Consider the following 13,296-nt stretch of genomic DNA (forward strand, 5'->3'; position numbering starts at 1 on the left):
GAATTCGACATGCCAGAGAGGGATTTAGCATGGCATCATGGGGGAGTGGGTCTGGAGGGGCGCCACAGTGGTTAGCACGCTCAGAAGAATCAGAATGTGAACATTTATGTACACTGGAAGAATCCGATGAGCTGCAAAGCTCTTTGTAACAGATGTCCAGTAGCTTCACAGAGGTCCATTCCACTAGGACCACGTCGCTACGAGAGGGATATCTGAACCGATCCCGGACCACGCCCTCGATCTCAAGTATGGTTAAACCACTACAGGATCTGTTATGCCTCCGATTGAATCGACCAAGGAAAACAGAGAGAGAGAGAGACGCGTGGAGAGACACGCGCACGCTAACCCTCACATGCAAATGCGCGCACTCTGGTTGCGCGTGCGTGCGCTCGCACACGAATATGTTCAACGTCGGATGCGCTCGCGTGCTAAGGCATCCCGACGGCGAGTTAAGGGCGCGAGGGTTATACGATGTTTTTGTATCTCGTACACGTGGGTAAATGTAATATTCCAACGCACATACATGTGTACGTATATTGTGAGCGCATCACGATGAGACCCAGAGCGTTCTCTCTCCGTTATAACTTTCACTTTCATTTGACGTTCAGAGACGCGGCTTGCAAGGAGTTTTTTGGCCGGTGCATATTCCCCACAGTAACATTCCCAGTAAACGCGGAGCGTTGGACCGGCGTCGAGCCGACGTTTATGATACAAAAAATGGCAAGGTTTTTTTGTCATTCAGGAAAAGCCTCGAGTCTCCAAGACACTTCTTGAGGATGGGTCCGCATTGAGATGTTTGGTCAATTCTACTTTAAGGAGTGTTTGGCGTGTGGGAGGGAACCTGGGCCACCCGGGGAAAACTGGCAAATTAAACATCTGCTTCTGGGGACCGTTTTCTAGCACAAATACAGAGACAAAGATCCCCCCATATAGCATTAACAAACTGTGGGTGCAAGTGCTGTTAAGCAACTATGAAGGCCCGCACGGCACATGAGGGAGGGGGTGGGTGGCCAGCACCACGCCCGGCCGCCTTTGCCTCACCAGTGACGATTTTCACACACTGCACCAAGTACTCGTTTGAGGCCGAGTCAACCTACGGGAGACCCTGGACCGGTTCAGATAAATCGTCACTGGTGTTGGCCGTGAGTGGGAATCGAACTCAGGTGACTCCCCACACACACACGCTTGTTCATGGCTTTGTGACCCTAGAGTTCTGGAGGCAATTATCGGTCAATCGTGTATACCTGTTAAATTTCCAAATCGACTGGACGATGACGTGACCAGGAAATGGCAGCAGTGGAGAAAGCGGATTAGTGAACCCGTCATGTACGAGAGACCTCTTCTGAGATCCCTACAAGTGCTCCGTTTGACCCACGCACACCCAGGGGGGGTCAGGGGTGCAATGTCCCACACGCCTCGCTACAGAGACTCACGTTCGTGCGACGGCAGTTGAACCATCTTAACGATCACAGCCGGAATTGAGCCAAATAAATTGAAAACCAAATTAAATATTCATACTTTTTTTTAGTGCTCCACATTGGCAGTCACCCTCGCTACACTTGAGCATCCAGATTAATCGCGGTTGACCGAAAGCTGGATTCCAACCCAGGATCTCAGCAGCGCAGAATGAACAGTTAATCGCTCTTGAACCACCCGGCCACCTCCGATGTAGTGACAACAACAACAGCGACAAACAACAACAATGGTCCTGACAGGTTTCTCTGATCGCGATTCTAGCCACACTCTCATTGCGGTTGTTAAAAAAAAAAAAGTGTCTTTCCATTGTCGATCGCCGCACTCTCGCCGTGACGCTGATGCAATTAGGAGGCGCGTTCGTTGCTTGTGGCGCGGGAATCGATGTCGAAATAAACACGTTTATGTCGTGCATAATTAATTGTTAGCACTTAGCAGATAACGGCCCTAGCTTGTAGCCTACAAGGAAACCAGATACCTGTTCGCGCTTTGACCGCTATTTAAAAAAAAACAACGTATTATTTATCGACGATGGCGATGACAACGACGGCAGTGATGATCATCAGCAGCAGCAGCGTCGGCAGCATCTTGCTGTTTTATAACGCTCGGTTGCCACAGAGGACTGGTCGAAAAATTGATCTCGTGCAGCCAATGTAAACAACTATAATTTACATCGTGTGCTTTAATTCCATGGGAAATAGTTACTTAACCAATTGTACTCCTGTACACCTTCACCACTTTTCTTATTTTGTAATGGCCCAGTGCAGAAAAATCCATCGCTGTGCTGCACTGCTATGGTACCACGTCTGCGCTGCACGCCTTCACAAACCCACAAACCGGCTGCCATGGTGAAAGTACGGTAAAAGAAACCCCATGACTCGTTACGACGTGTCAAGGCCCCTCATCCAGCAGAGGATTGACCAGAGAGCTGTACCCAGTGGCCTAGAAGTAATGTCGCAGGCCTCCTCCAAATAAATATTTTCGCCGCGCACTGCAAGACCCGTCCGGTAGGACGAGTCATTATGCATTCACAAATATCATCAGAGCCTATGATATTTAAAGTTCGGAGATTTGATGGTTGTCAGCTGGGTCCCCATGAACTCACACAAACCCAGGCTCCACCCCCGCCATGTTAACCACATTATGGTCTGCACCACAGTTCACCCTTTGTGTGCAGTTAAAATGTAAACATGTTCTAGGACTCATCTTTCTTTCCAGGGATGTTTCTTCACATGACGTGACCCCCCCCCCCCCCTCTTACCAATCACGCGAGTTCAAAGAAAGTTTTATTACAACCTCATAGGTTCCACGGCACAATTGGCAAACAATTGCTGACTAAGCTAACAAACATATATTTAACAATGTGGATTGAATGATTACCTCCTCCCCCCCGCCCCACTTCAACCCTTACTGTCCACCCTGGCAAATTGTATTAATTGTCGTGGTTCGGGGACACAATTTGAATTGATTATTTATTTATTTTCTTGTGGAGACTCTTGGACGCGCGATTCGACACACGTTGCTCGCTCACGGATCGATATGTTTACTCAACGCTCCGTCCCGTGGCCACATAGCCCGCGGAATGAAGCGCCGCTCGCCACCACGACGCACCTCCGTTTTGCGGCGATGTCCGCGGTTAACGAGTTAAACACAGAGAGAGGAAGCGCACCGAGAAGCCGGGGGGGGGGGGGGGGGTGGTGAGTGCGGAGCGGTGAAGCGTGCGATTGCGGTAGTGGCCAGTTCCCGCTCTCGCCCATTTCTCCCTTACTCAAGTTCGGCCAAAGGTACAAAGGTCAAAGGTCAAAGGTCGTTCCCATGCGTTTTCCCGGATGTACAAAATCTGGTTGGCCGGCTCGACCGAGAGATAACCTCCGTCGAGCGCAAGCGGCTAAAAGCGGTGCCCTTCATGATGTCTTTTAACTAATTGTTCCCTTTTGATTTAAAGCTTTCTAGACTGCAGGGATTCATATTCTTGGTTCTTTCGGTAAAATTAGAAAAAAACGCCACTTTCCTCAAATTTTCTTGCTGTGGATTTCACACCTGATGATGATTGCTTGTGTTGCAGTCGAAACGTCGTGATAATTGTATTGTTTATTATTTTTATTATTTTATTATTTCCCTTCTACGTGACTTTACCGAAAGAACCAAGAATATGAATCCTTGTTCCCTGTTCGCTGTCATGGGCGGTGCTCTTTTCGGAAGGACAAAGTTTCGGTATCAACGCCGATGCCAATGTCGCCTCCGATTTGGGCTCGGCAGCTCAGCCGAGGGCTTCAACTAAGCCTCTGGCATCGCCCTGAGCCCTAAATATAAACGGGGCGCTCGCCGGATCACAGGAAGGAAGGGCGGCCGAGAGACGAGGCTCGATGGCCTGTCGTCGTATCGCGCTGCGGGGTGAGGTTCCTTTTAGTTCGCCGGCCGTTCGGCGTTGCCGTGGCGAACCGTCCGCGGAGACAGCACGGAGCCGCCCGGCATCGTGAGGGACACGAGGCAGAGTGTGGTCGTGGGGGACACGAGAAAGTCTGGTGGTGTGGGACACGAGGAGGAGGAGACACCGTTTCTGGTCCCCTTGCGTCAGGTTCACCAAGGGGGACTCGGTTCCCGGAATGTCCCCCGTCGTTTGCTGCGGTTGAAACTGAACGAGAGGAGTAACGATACAAACAAAAACAATAACAGCACCACGTGCCGTCTGGGATGTCATGCTGGTCGTTGAGAATACTTGACCACGCCGGTCAGTGCAGGTTGGGAAATTGAAGGAGGCCCAGGACTGGTTCTGATATCATTGGCAACTTGATGTCACCAGCAGGCACAAATCGAACGGAGAGAGACCAGTTCATAGAGCAGTGTGCTAACCACTACACCACCACTCCTCCACATAAGCACAAACATGCATACAAACACACGTGCCACGCACGCACGCACAACAACAACAAGAACTGTGCAATCACCATTATTTGCCACTTCGTTGGCGGTGGCGTCATCATAGCACCTGTGCCAGACTAGGTGCACTTTAAGGCCACGTGAAGTGTGGAATGCTTGCTTCCAGGTGATGCCGGAATGCCACCGCTCCACCTCGCGTTGTTGTAACATTCTGACCCCGCGTTCCCTCCGAGACATCTCTGAAGAAGAGCTCCATGGCTCATCGGATTCCTCAAGTATAAATACATTATTCTGATTCTGTACATCACAGCGCCGAACGACACTGACCTGCTTTTTGGCGCGTGCGTGGTCTGCAGTGGAGCAGAACCCGACTCCGTCTCCGGTGCCGGAGCAGGGCGGCTCGGACGAGACGATCCGCGCGCTGCTCGAGCAGGCTCGCCGCGAGATGGAGGCCCAGCAGGCCGCCATGATGAGGGCGGAGGTCGTCGCCGGGGGCGACCCCGCGTCCTCCTCATCCTCCTCCGCCGTCGCCGCCGCGGCCGCCACCGCATCGTCGACGCTTGCGATGTCGTCCTCGTCCTCGTCCTCCTCTGCCTCGTCCGTGTCGGCCTCGTCGCTGGCCGACCCCTTCCTGCACTCGCCGCCACAGCACCAGCAGCAACAGGCGCAGCTGCTGGCCTACGGGCAGCAGGTGATAGCTCGCGGCGGTGGTGGCAGCGGTGGTGGCGGCGGTGGGGACAGCGACGCGCTGCTTGTGCGCGTGAAGCGGGAAGGGCGGCAGACGCCGTCGCTGCAGCTGCAGCAGCTGCAGCAGCAGCAGCAGAGCATCGTGCCCACGTCTCAGTCGCACGCCGAGTTCGTGCAGAGCATCATCCAGAGGGTGAAGACGGAGCTGGAGGACGGCCGCTCGCAGGGTGGCGGCGGCGGCGGCGGAGGCGGCGTCATTCCCGGCATCACCGGTGGCGGCAAATACCGGACGTCCTCGTCCTCCTCGTCCTCGTCCTCATACTTCAACTCGTCGGCGTCGCCGCTGTCCGTCTACCGGAGGGACGCGTACCGCTTCTACCCGTCGGCTGGGCCCGAGCCTCTGGTGCCGCCCCCGCCGCCGCACCACCACCACCACCATCACCACCACCACCACCCGCACCATCCGCACCACCACCATCACCACCCGCACCAGCAGCAGCCCCAGCAGCAGCAACAGAGCCCGCAGCAGCAGCAGAGGCACCGGCTCAAGGGGCCGGCGGCGGGCGAGGCGACGCAGGACTCTCCGCAGCAGCAGCAGCAGGTGGTGCACGCAGTGGCGGCCGCGGCGGCGATGGCGCCGGCAGTCGTCTCGAGCCACAGCCTCGGGGCCGACGCGTCGGGCGGCTCAGAGCCGCCCTCCCCGTCTCCGTCAGCGCCGCCGGCCGGCGCGAACGCGCCATCCCAGTCGCCGCTTGTGGTACCGGGCAAGCCGCCGCGGCCGTGCATCGCCCCGCTGACGCCCGAGCAGTACGAGGCGTACATGTACCGCGAGGTGGACACGGCGGAGCTCACGCGCCTCGTCAAGGAGAAGCTCACCAAGAACGGCATCTGCCAGCGCATCTTCGGCGAGAAGGTGAGGCGATCGCCGAAACGATGTGTCCACTCCACCCTCCCCTCCCTGCGTCCTCTTCCCCCCCCCCTCCATCAGCCCCCTTCATGATCGCCCTTTCTTTATCCACTGGCGTCATCTCTAAACTAAACTATGAACTAAACTCGGTTTTATTTTAGCAGGTAAGGCCCGCTGAGCTATGCAGCAATTTTTCAGAAGCGACCTGGCCACTAGTGGTAGCCCAACGAAGTGGCTTATCACGTGGTAAAGTTTCGCAGCAGCCAAATACTCTCAACGCGTGATGTCGATTCTAAATGTAGAGGGAGAAATCGGGAGGACCTGGATAAAAATCCTCGCGACCACGGGGAGAGAGATACGCAAACTCCAGGCGAGGTAGTTAATAACTCACCACCTTGGCGCCCACATCTCTTCATCTCGAAGATAAACAAAAGAAAAGGACAAATTCACGAAGTGTGAGCGGAGAGCTGACAGCTATAATCATCCTGGTTTTGAATCCAGGTACCACCAGCCTGTGATGAGACCGGGTTTTATAAATGTAGCGGAGTTGATGGACTCATCCCCGGTCATCAATAACAAAACAAAAAAACATCGCATGAAGTTTGTTGCGGCACTCAATTTGGATAGATTCAAGCTCTGAGAAGTGGAAATCTTGGTTTGACTGCCACGCACATTACTCCCGCCATGGTAAGGAGGATGGGGACGTGCTGAAGGGATCTGACGGGTAGTTCCGTGATACTCACTTCTGTGCGGCCGCTGTCCGATTGGGTTCCTCACCTCACGGCGCGACACCGATCGCACAATTTGGATTTTCAAAACTTAAATAGAGTACGAGACAATTTGGATTGACGCAGCGTCCAAATTCAACCGGACACCACCGGCAGATTTACTTTGTAGAGACGCGGTCAGTCTGGATATTGTTCCGCTCCTCTGGCATCGATACACGTATCCTGTACACATACACAAAAGACAGAGATTCCCCCCCCCCCCCATGGCTGTACACACTGTTGGGGCAAGTGCTGTTGGCAAGCACCTTTTAAAGCCAGCATGACGGGGCTGATGGTGTGGCCAGACCACCTTTGTCTCCCAAGGACACACGCACACTCATTGCCTCTCTCCCCTCACCCGCCTGCCCCATCTGCTCGCTTTCCTTTCTGGCTATCAACCTCCCTACCCACTTGCCTTCCCTGCCTATTCATCGACACACCGGTCTTGCGACCCTGCCTAATTGCCTCCTGACCTTACTGTCCCCCCCTTCACTGCCTACTCATGCACCTTCACACCTGTCTGGCCAACTACCTACTAATTCACCAATATACCTACTAACTCATCCACCCACCCGCCTACCTGCCTGCCCATGTACTTACCTTGCTGATAATTAAATATCTACTGACCCGCCCACCTACCTGTCTAGCTACCTTCTTACCAACCCACGTATTAATCTGCTCTGCTATTTATTCACACATGCCTACCTAGGTGCTTCGTGGCATAACCTAACAGCAAGGGAAGGGTTAATTAGTGGAGCGGCTCCCATCGCTCTCCGCGTTCCTTATTTAAATCGTCGCAGTGAAACAACTTTGCGCCATTTAAATAGCCTCTGTCCGTCGTGAGTGCCGGGGAGACCCCGAAATCCAGCGCTCGGTGTGATCGCGCGAGCTGATTGTGCCTCCCCTGGATTGCCAGTTAGCGGGACACGCTCGAAAATTAATACCTTTAGCGCTAACAAATTAGCGGCCCCGTGCGCTCGCCGCTGCCGCCGTCCCCTCCATCACGCTGCGATAAGTAGCATCCTGGGAAGCCTCTGATGAGATTAATTTTCGGTGCATTGCGCGCGCTTGCCAGCGCCGTGTAGCGCGTGTGTCGGTACAATTGACAAGGGGGTGTGGTGAGTGAGTTTTTTTTTTTTCCTCCTACGCCGCTGCCACCGCCGCCACCAACGCTGTTAATTAACTAAAAATTGCAGAGCGTGCTCGCAAGCCAGCAGGGTGGAGAGAACGCCCCCGATCGGGTCTGCGTCGGTGCCACACCGATACGGGGGGGGGGGCGACGTGGCAACGCAGGCCGCGATTAGTTGGTGGGGAGGGGGGGTTGTTGGTTGCGTACGTCGCGTCTGCGCGCCTCTGTACGCTACGCCCGGGGCATGTGCGTACATCTGTGTGCTTGTACGTTGGACGTCTTCTTTTCGCACCGTACGTAGCCCAACCGCGTTAATCGGAGGCGCGGCTTCGTCATCGACCGGGTTTGTCTTCGTCGCCGACGCTGCGGCTGTGCCTACTGTCGGTCACGTGCCACCCGCCGCAGCCTCGACAGCGACCCAGAATATATTTGGTGGAGAGCGTGAGCCCCCTTGTCCACGTACGCCGAATGGCCAGATCGCGAGCGGTCTCGTCTCACCTCCGAAGCTAAGCAGGTTCGAACCCGGAAAAGTGATCGGATGGGCGGCCGCCGTGCATGAAACAGGTGCGGTTGTCGACTGCTACGGGGGTAGTGGGGGGGGGGGTTTGCCACATTGCGGGCGGCAGAGGTTGATGCAATATAAATACGTGCACGTATTATTGTGCTTGACCACGCTTCAGCGTCTACGCCTCCCCCTTCCTCAACCGGCCAAGTAAACCCCGTGACCCCGCACCGTGTGGGGAGGCCCTCTGCCAGCAATTCATTAAAGCTTCACGTGGCTATTTGGAGGCGTGTGGCCAGAATTTCCCGATTGAGAAGGCGGGGGTCACGGCAGGAATCGATGATGCACGTGGGCATGGCGAGATGTTAACCACCTCGCCTGGTATACAGGAGGTCGTGGCTTTGATCCCGACCGTGATGCCTCCTGTATATTTGGATTTATCTCCGGGTCCTCCGGTTTTTCCCTCCACATTTAGAATCAACATGTGTTTGACTGCTAGAAATGTCCACGTGATGATAAGCTACTTCGTTGAGCTATCATTCGTGGCCGGGTCGCTTCTGACAAAGAGCTACATAGCTCAGTGGGCCTTACCTGAATGAAAAAAAAAATACGGCTGGCCGGCGGCACACAGCTGTCGAGCGTGTGTAGGCGGTGCAACTGCACAGGGAGCCCAGGTTTAAGGCTACGAAGGGAGGGGGGGGTATTGGAGGGCATGGGGTGCCCATGCCCTCCAGCAAGGCCAACGCCACCCACGCTGCGCCACTGGGGTAACGGTGACGCTACGACGATGATGATGAAGACGATGGTTGTGACGTGTCTATTGGGCTGATATCACCGAGGCGACAAGGTGCAATGTGCAGGTGGTGCCGAGGGGGGTGGGGCGGGGGAGGGGTGTTATGGTAAGCCACACGTGTAGGCCATATGTCGCTGTATCCAGATCTTGCCGGCGAGCCATTGCGGTGCAAATCGCGACCGCGGGATGCACAAGCAGGCTCAGCCGGGGTGCACAGCGGCACACGCACGTTGGGGGAGCCTCTTGGTGGGGGGCGGGTGGCGGAGGGGGGGTTGCGGTCGCCTGCACCCGGCAGCTCGTAGGTCCAAGCGAGGCGCGCGGCCGCGAGCGTGCGCACTCGCACGGAGGTGTCGCACGCATGGAACGACGCTCGCAAACGACGAGCGGACGGAGCGACGGGCGGCTAAAACGCAGCGAGTTGGCACAGCGGGGAGCGCAGGTGGTGCATCTGGTCGGTCATCCTCAGTCGGTCAACCCAGTCAAGCCATGGCATCTGGGTCTGTTCCGTGACCTCCTGTCGGCTGCGAGCCTTCAACGCTTCCCGTGATAGCCTCAATGCGTGCACCTTAGCCTGGCACAAGCACTGCGGCGACGTCACCGCCACTCAGCGGCGAATGGCAGCCGCTGTTGTTGCTGTTGTTGCTGTTGGCGCACGCACGCGTGCGCCAACACACGCACGCACGCGTGCGTGTGTGTGCACCGGGTATGCGTGTAAACGGATTGCAGGGTGGGGGGGGGGGTGTCTCCTGGAATAACTTGATAACCCACGGCAGCTCATTTGCCCAGAGTCAGGCGGATGAAGTGGATGAACCCAAGCAAGTTGTTCCGTTCGTCGTGTGGCAGTCTGCGGAGACGTGAGCTTACAATGAGAATTGAAAAAGAAAAGAGCCAACGTGGAATTTTTTTTCCTGCGTTGCCTAAAATAAATGAACGAGGCGACTACGTGTGACGTGTCGGTGGGCGAATTACAATAATATTTTACCAATGGATTTGCTAAGCACCTTAATAACTGGGGGAGGAGGAAGGTCATTTGATATTGATATTTTTGGGTGAAGGCAGGGAAGGAAAGAAGGCAGCGCGGTGAGCACGCGAGGGAAACCATTCATAGACGGAGGGAGAGCGCCACTGAGAGAGAACAGAAGCGCAAGAGTCGTGACGGCGTGCATGGCACGAAGAACAGCGGAAAGGAGCTGTTAGTGGGGACCAGCGGTCGCGGCGAAAGAGCAAAACAGTTGAACGCAGGTCGCATTCGGCCGTGCGTCACAGCGCACAAGGTGTGCGGCCACGCGCCTTACACGTTGGGCACAGGTGAGCGCAGGTGCCTGGGAGAGGTGACACACGCGACAGGTGTGGGAGAGGTGGCGCAGCGACGGCGCGCGTGCCCGGACAGGTCGTTAGCACTCCCCCCCCCCCACCCCATTTCGTCCTCCCCCCAGAGAGAGGCCATCCTCGTTGGCGTGTCCGTCGGCAGGAGTCGGACGATTCCCGTGGCGAGCGTCGCCGCCAATCTGCGACTCTGGTGGCCACCTCGGGGTTCCGCGCCGGCGTTTTAGCGCTCATTAAGAGGCGGGGGGGGGGGGTAGATAAAAACACGCAAAGGGAACAAAGGGTGACGCCCGCCCGCTCGCTCGCCCACCCGATCGCTCGCTCGCCTACTTGCTCACACGCCCACCCGCCCGATCGCTCGCTCGCCCGCTCGCTCGCCCACCCGCCCGATCGCTCGCCCGCTCGGCCGCCGGGCGTCCCATCCACCCGGCGGCTGAACCCAAGTCTCGGGTTGAAACTTCAGACTTCATTTCCTGCGTACGATTTCGCACAGTTTCTCTTTCAGCAGGCGAAACAGGGCATTGCGATCGGAGGCAGAGTTAATAACGAGAAGACAAATGTGGTGTTTTGTGTGTGTGCGCACGTGCTTTAGTTTTTTATTTATCAATCGTGGGTGGGTGACATTTGGGTTGGGTGACGAGCTTGACGGGCCGAGAGGTGAATGTTTGGGCCGTGGTCAGAGGCGTTTGCGGGGGGGGAACGGACCCAGCCGCATGACACATGTGCACGACAGCACGCGTGTGCACGACAGCACGCGTGTGCACGACAGCACGCGTGTGCACGACAGCACGCGTGTGCACGACAGCACGCGTGTGCACGACAGCACGCGTGTGCACGACAGCACGCGTGTGCGACAGCATGTGACTTATTACCCGATCCTGGGCCTTACCTAGGTTGGCTCAGCCTTAAATGAGTACTTGCCGCGGTGTACAAACGGCAGCATTGGGGGGAGGCAAAGGGCGTTGGCGTTGGACAACACGGCCGACCCCTGGTGCGCCGCGCCGGCCTTCATCGGCGCTCGCGAACAACACTTGGCCTTGACAGCCTGTAGAGGGGGCCTTCATACAGACAGGGGGCGGGGGGGGCGGGCCTTTATGTGAACGCCGTGTGAACCTGGCTTGGGTTTCATTGTCTACGTAAGAATGTTTTTAAGCACTCTCGGCATGTTTATGGGGAGGAGGAGCGTGTGGTGCCGCACCATGAACCCTGCTTCGTCGAGCTCGATTTACCGGCCGCGGCTAACGTCGGTGGCGAGCGACATCCTCGGCCTCACCGACCCGTGCCGACACGATTCTTCTCCAGGCACCTTTGGTGCTGCTGCTGCTGCTCTTCATAGTCACGTTCAGGATTCAGAAGCTCCATCGATCTGCCCTCGCTCGCCCCTTTATTCCGTCCGTTTGATCCCGATCTGCCTTTTAAGCCTTTCCCATTCCGACGACGTACGCGTACGTACGTCTACTTGAAAAACAGCGGCGCTACGACGCCTCTCCAAATCAAATTAACACTGAATCGCTCGCCCGTTCCGAGATTCAGCGGTGAACGGGACACCCACCCTGCAACTTGCAAACATTTCGGAACGGGAAAGGGTTAATAATTTTCCTACATCCAACAAATTAATCTCTTTGTTTCCGCCAGTCGGGACGGTTATTTCCGTTTGTCCTCTCCACCACGCGTAAGGGTACCTGGTAAAGTATGGTGTTGCTATCACCACGGGTGGCGGGACGTGCGTCGTGCCGGCTTCAACCGCGTGCTCGCCGAAACCCAACGCCGCACCGTAAGGCCAAACGGGGGAACGTACTTTGTGTGTGATTTGTTTGTGCGTGCGCCCTGCACTGCCAGGTGCTGGGCCTCTCTCAGGGCAGCGTGAGCGACATGCTGTCTCGCCCGAAGCCCTGGGGGAAGCTGACGCAGAAGGGACGGGAGCCGTTCATCCGCATGCAGCTGTGGCTTCACAACGAGTTGGGCTCAAGCACAAACTCACAAGCCTCCCCGGCCAGCCAAGGTGGGTCTCTTAGCCTGTCCTCCATCACTGCCTCCACTCAATCGCTCCACTCACTCGCTCCCTCCATCACTCAATCGCCTCCTCTCCCCTCCCTCCCCTCAACTCCATCACTCGTCCCCTCTCCTCCTTCACCCCTCCTCCCTGCACCTGCCCTCTATATCGCCCCCCCCCCCCGGCCCAATCTCGCAATAGCGGCAATGTTCACGAGATTTGAGGCGACTATGCGAGGTTGACCTGGGCACCGCCGAGAATCTTGGGTTCTCAAGTTAGCAATGTTACCGAACGCTGCACAAATCAAATGTGTTGTCTTTTTTCTCTCTCTAGATTTTGTCCCACGGTTATCTCGCGGCAAAAATGCTGTTTTCAGTGACGTGATTTCACAAGTGCAGCAACCTCTCGTTTGATGCGGTAGATGCGTTCCCGAACAGAGCTGCATCAAGCGAAAACATCGTTAAGCGAGAAATGACTGTGTTATTGACGCACGTTTGCGCTGTAAACTCAGCCTGCAATGATCCCACGGCGGTACAAAGAATTGAGATGAGAGTACACCGCCACGTACTGTATCATTCCGCATTACTGTACCGCTCAGCCGCGCAGCTCAAGAAAGTAGTCCGTCATCGGCTGATCCGTGTTACGACGGCACGCGTTCCGCGCTACGACGGCGCCGTTTCGCGTTACGACGGGGCGCCTTCCCCGTCACGACGGCACACTCTCCGCGTTAAAAGCGAGGGCCTACTGTCGTTATGAGCGAGAGTCATCTTGTGGGAACCATTCTTTGAGACACAGGGTGGGCGATGCACTGCCAACTGTCAAAATGCCTTTTGTTCGGT

The 13,296-nt window shown here is 56.0% G+C and overlaps 1 protein-coding gene across 7 annotated transcripts in view; it reads left to right on the forward strand.

Annotated features, from left to right (window-relative positions):
* Positions 1–13,296, forward strand: part of LOC144719406 (homeobox protein cut-like 1) — a 205,525-nt gene that overhangs the window by 169,989 nt on the left and 22,240 nt on the right. For all 7 annotated transcript variants that reach the window (XM_078595289.1, XM_078595293.1, XM_078595290.1 and 4 more), the window contains 2 exons: positions 4,710–5,953; positions 12,304–12,466. In XM_078595289.1, the coding sequence (XP_078451415.1) occupies positions 4,710–5,953; positions 12,304–12,466 (1,407 nt within the window). The remainder of the gene's footprint in view (positions 1–4,709; positions 5,954–12,303; positions 12,467–13,296) is intronic.

This window comes from Lampetra planeri, chromosome 6 (genome assembly GCF_965212315.1).
Source record: "Lampetra planeri chromosome 6, kcLamPlan1.2.h2, whole genome shotgun sequence".
Classification (NCBI taxonomy): Eukaryota; Metazoa; Chordata; class Hyperoartia; order Petromyzontiformes; family Petromyzontidae; genus Lampetra; species Lampetra planeri.